Source organism: Macaca thibetana, chromosome 1 (assembly GCF_024542745.1).
Source record: "Macaca thibetana thibetana isolate TM-01 chromosome 1, ASM2454274v1, whole genome shotgun sequence".
NCBI classification, from domain to species: domain Eukaryota; kingdom Metazoa; phylum Chordata; class Mammalia; order Primates; family Cercopithecidae; genus Macaca; species Macaca thibetana.
In genome coordinates, this window is record NC_065578.1 from 10,649,123 (window position 1) to 10,655,934 (window position 6,812).

At 56.3% G+C, this 6,812-nt stretch overlaps 1 protein-coding gene across 1 annotated transcript; it reads left to right on the forward strand.

The window, feature by feature from the left end:
* Positions 1 to 3,399: 3,399 nt before the first annotated feature.
* On the forward strand, positions 3,400 to 6,592 carry LOC126956361 (uncharacterized). Its single transcript, XM_050793609.1, has 3 exons — positions 3,400 to 3,473; positions 3,566 to 4,100; positions 5,970 to 6,592. The coding sequence occupies exons 1-3, from the start codon at positions 3,400 to 3,402 to the stop codon at positions 6,165 to 6,167; spliced, it is 807 nt and encodes a 268-aa protein (XP_050649566.1). The 3' UTR covers positions 6,168 to 6,592.
* Positions 6,593 to 6,812: the final 220 nt, after the last annotated feature.

The following is a 6,812-nucleotide window of genomic DNA, read 5'->3' on the forward strand; positions in this document are numbered from 1 at the left end:
CTCTAATGTTTCCCTCATCCATAAGCTCACACTCACCTCCTGAACAGAGCTTCAGGGAGGAAGGGGCTGGGGAGAGGAAGGATGGTGTTTCTGGAAGCTGGGAGAACTGGAGTCCAACCCAAGCTCTTCCACTAAGTTTCTATGTGACTTGGAGTCAGAAATTCATTCACCAGGAACTTGGGCAAGCTCCTTGAGCTCTTTTATGTCTATTATGTCACATGAAGTGCAATCAACCCTGAAAATCATGGAAACAGGGATTGATCATCCTATTATCTCTTCCTATATATAGCTATAACTATATCTAGAACTAATTATCAAATGGCTACCTATAAATATGTGTTCTACTTTAGCTGAAGAGACAGGAATATTATTGGCAGTGGTCATTATGACTTCCACTTTGCAGATGAGGAAACTAAGTCCCAGAGAAATGCAGTGACTTGCCCAAGGTCATACTAATAAAAGACACACATAAAAATCAAACCCAGTTTTCTAAATCTAGAGCTCTTTCCAGTGTACCCCAGCCTACCTGACTCTGCCCAATGGCTTCCTGGAGAAAGTGAGATTGGGGCTGGGGGCCAAGAGCACCAAAAATGTCTTAGCAGATTGAAGAGGGGATTACTTATAAATCCATTTATTCTATTCCCTGGTGCTGGGACAGTGTCTTAATGCCATATTTTAAAAGATAAACACTCCCAACCCTCCCCATATGCTAACCCTCAGCTGTTAACCCATCTGGTGGGAGGGCTTGATTTGCATACAACCCCCCTTCACGGGGCGGGGTGGAGGGGTGTCACAAAAAGTGAGATGTATTATGGTCAGCACTTGCCAAGTAAGCGTTAACAACATGATGAAGGAACTGCTAATGTGTATTTAGTGCTTAATGTGTGCCATAAACTGTGCTAAATGCAATTTTTGCACAGAGATGATCTCATTTATAACTATAACCGCTGCAATGAGACAGATACTCTTACCATCCCCACTTTATAGATGAGACAACTGAGGCTCAACAAAGTGAAGTGACTTTCCCAAGGTCACGCAACACATAAGGGGCAGAACAGAAATATGGCTTTACTGGGAGGGGTAGAATCAGAAGTTCAGCTCAGAGGCTCTGCTTCAGACCTAGTCGGAGAGAAAATAGAAGTAGAAATAAAGGGATAGGAAGAGAGGACAAAGCAGCCCTTTATAGCTCATATCCCTTGCAAAGAAGGCTTTTCAATTAGTCGTGAAGACAGAGTATAAGAGACGCAACTTATCGGCACCACGAGGCATTTAAATCAGACCCAGGAAGAACTTCCACCAGACAGCACTGGAACAAGGAGCCAGAGGGGACACAGAATCTTATTCTCTGCAGCCTTTCAGCTGGGTGGATCATTTATCCACCAGAGTCATCTTTGTTACTCACCTGGAGGTACCGGAGGCTTCAGGGAAGTACCCTGTGACTGGGCAGGGGGGATATCTAAGGCCAGCATCCCCAGGCTCCTGTAGTAAACAGGCTTCCTGCAAGCGGGAGTGGGCAGGAGAAGGGGAGGGAGCCTGGGGATGAACCCCGGGAGGAGGATTCTCATGACTTTACACACCCGCACCAGCTCCGCTGCCACCACCGGTTCCCCTTTATGGCAGGCATATTTCAAAGGCCTGGTTCCATTTGCATTTTTAAAACCTCGCTGATGGCCTGGGAAAATTGCATCCTTCCAGTGTTCCTGGATACCACACTCTGCACCTCCTCTCCCCCTCCACGGGCCTCTGCCTCTGCACCCTACCTTCACAGAAAATCCCCCACCAAGGGCAGAGCAAGCCCAGCCCCACTGGAGATCCTCTGGAGGTCTCAAGAGGCCAGGGAGGGTTGTGAGGAGGCTGTGGCCAGCTAGGCAGCATGAAGCAAAACCCCTTTGAAGGTGGTGAGAATTTCATTAAGAACCTATATCAAACCCACTAAATCTATTTCCCAGGGGAGTGGGAGCTGTATTCCCAGGCATGGGCTGAGGGCGACACAGCACCATAGGGCACATCAATGGGATGGCCTATGGATTTGTCAAACTGGGAGGAACAGGTCTGGAGCCTTGGAGAACTTTGAGGAGGCTCCTAGAAGCAGCCTTAAAGCAAACTGAAAAGAATCAAGCCATTCACCCAGCCAAGAAAACCCTTTGCTCTCAGCTGGGCTTGGGAACACACTTTATGTCTCTCTATTGCTCCCTTAAAAACAAATCTTTTCCTTGTTCTCCTTCCTCCCACCCTCTCCCATGGCTCCTCATTCTCTGCCCTCCCTCTAGGATACGGCAAATGGGACTAGAAGTTTGCAGGGCGGTGCCAAGTATGGTCCTCTGTACTCATGTCAGATTTGGCCTCTGGTCCTGGGACAGCAATTTGCATACCCTCTACTTCTTGGGAGAGATCTCCTGTCTCTTTCTCCCCTCACAGCTCAGAGTGGCACCTTTCACCCCAGGAACTGCCCCCAACCCTAATGTCTTTAAGGCCAGATGGAGCCATTGGGAGTCTTCTGACAGACTTGCCCAGCCTGGCAATGGCTCTCTTGAGACCTTGAGCACACGGGGAGTGAGTGCCGGGGCAGAGACACCACTGGCTCGGGCCATTTGCTTCTGCATAGATGAGCTCTCAGGGTACCCAGGGTCATAAATACCAATGTGTCCAGTTGACAGCCAGTCAGTGGGTACTGCTTCCAGGGACCGGACAGCGGAGAGACAGAGCAAGAGCAGCAGGTGAGCAGCACAAGAGCTCCATTCAGCACCCTGATTTTTAGAGGTGCGTCCCACTCAGTTTTCCTCTTTTAAAAATAAGGGCTGGGGGGTGGAGAGGGGCTGCCGTGAGTTCAGCATCAGTGTGTTGGCTGGTGGGGCTTGTCATGTTTCATTCATAACTCTCCCATATTCTTCTCTCTCCCATAAGCTGGAAATCTCCTGAAGGCAAGGATTGTGTCTCACCATCGCCCTATCTTTCCAGGTCCTTGGTCAGCACACACCCAGGACAAATGACAAGCTCATGGCTCACCCTCACACAGCATGGCAATGGCCTCCCTCCTTTTTGGTTTCCATCACTGACATCCCTCCACCCTGCAGCTGGGGGCTGGCAGCTGTCCCCCTTTTGAGGGGTCCCCCATCGTTCTCCCTGGGCAACACCAATGCCAATGCTTTCTGAGCCCTGATGAAGAGAAATGGGCCAAGGCACTGGCTTGCCCCCCGCACCCCACCCCAAGCTCTTTCTCCTTGTGGCCCTTTGGCTAGGGGTGTCAGGCAGGCCATGTGCTGGAGCTGGAGGGATGCCCAGTCCCAGGGGCTGGCAAGGCTCCGGGTTCTGGTGCCAGAGGGGTAACTGAAGAACAAACGAGGAAGGGACAGCGCCAGGAGCCTGGGCTTGGCAGCTCCCTCCGGAGGGCGCCCGGGGATGCCCGCGAGTGTCCAGGAGGCTGGTGACCTGCCAAGGCTGGGCGGGCTGGCTGGAGAGGAGCGGGAGCGCAGGCCCGGGAGAGCCTTGGGAATCAGGAAACCCGGGGGCGGGGCTGGAGGGGGCCTGGCCCGGGCAGTCTGCAGGGGCTGGGACTGACCCCCAGGGGTCGCTGCGCCGCGTTCGTTCCCCCGTCCGCGGGCGCCAGGGCCGGACTGAACCACCGCGCGGATCGGCAGGGGGAGCGGCGGCGAAGACAGGGCCAGACAGCTGGCCCCAGAGACCGCAGCTCGCGGCGTGGCGCAGGTTCTCGCCGACCACGGACGCAAGGCGCGACAGCGCGGAGCCCGAGGAGGCGCCAGGGGCTGGGCGGCGGCGCGGCTCCGGAGCCTGACTCGGACACCCCTGCGACCTATGGTAGGAGCCCGGACCCAAACAAAGGCGGGAGGCGAATAAAAGGCGACGGCGGCGCGGAGTGCTCGGGTTGCGAGCTGGTGACTGGGATTCGCGCGCCGCTTCCCGCGGTCTGCTTGCCCTGGAGCAGAGCGTGGAACCCCGGCTTCTTGCGGCTCCGAGGAGCTTCCCCTTGCGACTCCCGCGAGGAGACGAGTCTGCGCAGCGGGGTGGCCGCCGCCTCCCGACCCTCCGCGCACTGCCCCCCGGCGCCGGCGGCTCAGCCCAGCCCCATTCGGCCGGCCGAGGTGAGTGCACGGCCGCGGGGCGCCATCCGGACTCGGTCTCGGGGCTGGGGGATGCATTGCTAGGAGGAGGGGGGAAGTCCTCCTCGCCGTCCGCATCCGGACCTGCGTGGCGCCGCGCGCGAAGTTCTCCCGCTCTCCAGCCAGCCCGGGATGCGGGCCTCGGAGCCCCCTGGGAAAGCCAGTCAGGGGTGGACAGAACCCAAGCTTGCCCTCCGCGACCCGGCCCCAGCTCCGCACCATCTGCCCGCGGGACTGCAGCAGTCTCGGTCGGCCAAGGAGAGTTGGATGTTGGATGTCCAGGAACGGCAAGCCTTCCGACCTGTGGCCCCTGCTCGTCCCAGCTGGGGGATATCTGGGTCCATAAAAGTTGAGCGTCAGTCTGAAGCCGCCCCTGGATCGGGCTCTCGGCCGTGCTAGAGCGGAAGGAGGGGACAGAGTAAGGCTAATGACCCCCTCCACTCACCCCCTACCTAGCGTACTCGTGCTCTCGGAGGGACATTTTCCCGGTTAAGCTGGCTGCAGGTGCGGCCGGGGAGGGCGCGTGGGGGCTTGGGGCGGGCGGGGCCGGCGATGGAATTAGCACGCGTGAGGGTCCCCGGGCTCTGCCGAGAACGCGAACGAGGGTGGAGGTGGAGTGGGTAGCCGGGCAGTGGCGGCGCTGAGGGTCAGGGAAGAGTCCCAGCGAAAGGGGCGCCGCGTCCCGGGAGCCAACCCCACCGCCGGAAGAACTTTTCCCAACTCCCTGGGGAGGCCGGCAGCTGGGCTGGGAAGGCGCCTCCTTGGGGGCTTCCTCTTCTCGGCCCCTCTCTGCTCCACGGCCGGCGCCAGCTTCCCGCTGTCCCCCACCCACTGCGAGACTGGGCGCCGGTCTCTGTCGGCCCACGCCCCGGGTCAGCACCGCGGACAGCGCCTCGCGGCCGCCCTGGAAACTCAGAAGCCCGCCCACACCCACAGTCCACACGCACACTCACACCCATCCACGCGCACACACATATCTACAGACCACTGGAAAACAGTCCACACACATATTCGTAGTCCACTTGCGCAAGTACACACCCACCCACAATCTTCAGGCGCACACAATCCACACAGACCCACGGTTCACGCGCACGTGGGCAGACAGATCTCACAAGCACACACGTTCGTGGACCTGGGCAGCATCTTCGCCCCCGCTCCGCACTCGAGGCTGCTGTCTCTGGACTCACTGACTAAGCCCCAGATTCCAGAGCCCACCACCTGGTGTTCCCACCGATGCCCAGTGACTCACAAAGCCGCTCAGGCTCCCAAGCACAGACACGCTCCCACCCCCAGCGCGCGCGCGCATGCACACACACACACGCACTGTCCTGCTCCTAGGGGCGAAGCATGGGGATTTAGAGCAAACACCCGCTCCCCACCTCCTACTACACCTCCCAAGGAACCAGGGGATCTTCTGGAGGGAGGGAGGAGGCTGTGGCTCCGTGGAAGCTCCGGGCAGAAGCCCAGCCCGGACAGGTGCCTTACAGAATCTCCATTTTCAGCCCACGGTCCATTTTGCTTGGCTTTTCTACCCCAATACTCACTCCTCTTCCTCTAACCTTAGTCCAGACACACAGATGTACAATCAGGGTCTGCATTCTTTGTTTGTACCCTCTGTTTCCCTGCTCTGTTCCCTCCCTCAGGTTTATCTCTCTCTCTCTCTCTTTCTCTCACGCACACACACACTCACCCTCTTTTTTTGGTCTTTCCAGTCATCCTTCCCCACTGCCTTCGCTTCTCTCCCCAACTTTCCTTAGGCTGGGCCGGACCCAGTCTTTGCTGGGATGTGGGCCCAGCTGACCCTTAGGGGGAGCTGACTCCATTCTCTCAGACTTGCCTTCTTCACTGCAGGTTCCATGTCCCTGTTTCTCTCTCTTTGGAAATCTGATGGCCCTCCACCGTGGCCTCAGCAGCTTCTGTTCCCCTCCCCAGGAAGTTTTCCAGGGCCAGATGCCACAGAGCCCCAGTGATCTCTCCAAGGGGCTAAGAACTTTGGGTGAAGCATTCTGGAACCCCCCTGGAGATTTGGCTAGCCATGAGATCTGGTAGCCGTGACCTGGCTTGCCCTTTGACACCTCTCTTGTTGTTGTCCTTCAACTCCAGAAACTGGGTTGAAAGAAGAACAGTCCCAGTATGGTGTGGTGGAAGGAGCACTGGACTGGAAGTGAGGGACCTGGATCCTAGTCCAAGCTTAACCACAGACTCCCAGTTTGCCCTTGGGCAAACTACTTCCCGTCTCTGAGCTTCAGGCTTCCCGTCTGTTAAAGGACTGGCTGAGGTGACCTGTAGGGTCACTTTTTGGCCCTAATAATCTGGAACATTGATTCTCTAGTGAGTCTCTTGAGTGTGGGTGGGATTGAAAATTGTGATTCTAACCCCAAAGATTATCCTACCTTTCCCCTTCCTTAGAGCACCCACCACTAGTGAAGTCATCCTGTTCCCTGAGTGAGGGAAGTTTAGATGATTTCCTTAATAGGACCACAGATGTCAAGTAATTCTCCTGAGGTCATACTGCTGAAATGCAATCTTCACTGGGACAGGCATTACTTCTACTGTCTATATATCCTCTGCATAAGCCACCGGTTCTGCTGGTAATGTATGGTGAATGAATGAGTGGATGAACAAATGAATGAATAGAAGATTTAAACCTGGATCTCCTGATCCCCAGGTCCTTGGATGATTTAAGCCCCTTTC

Excerpts from the sequence above, each read along its gene's own strand:
- LOC126956361 (XM_050793609.1), top strand. The coding sequence starts at position 3,400 with ATGCCCGCGAGTGTCCAGGAGGCTGGTGACCTGCCAAGGCTGGGCGGG. Across the intron at positions 3,474-3,565 it reads GGAGAGGAGCGGGAGCGCAG|GGGTCGCTGCGCCGCGTTCG; the intron begins GCCCGGGAGAGC and ends ACTGACCCCCAG. Across the intron at positions 4,101-5,969 it reads GCCCCATTCGGCCGGCCGAG|GTTCCATGTCCCTGTTTCTC; the intron begins GTGAGTGCACGG and ends TCTTCACTGCAG.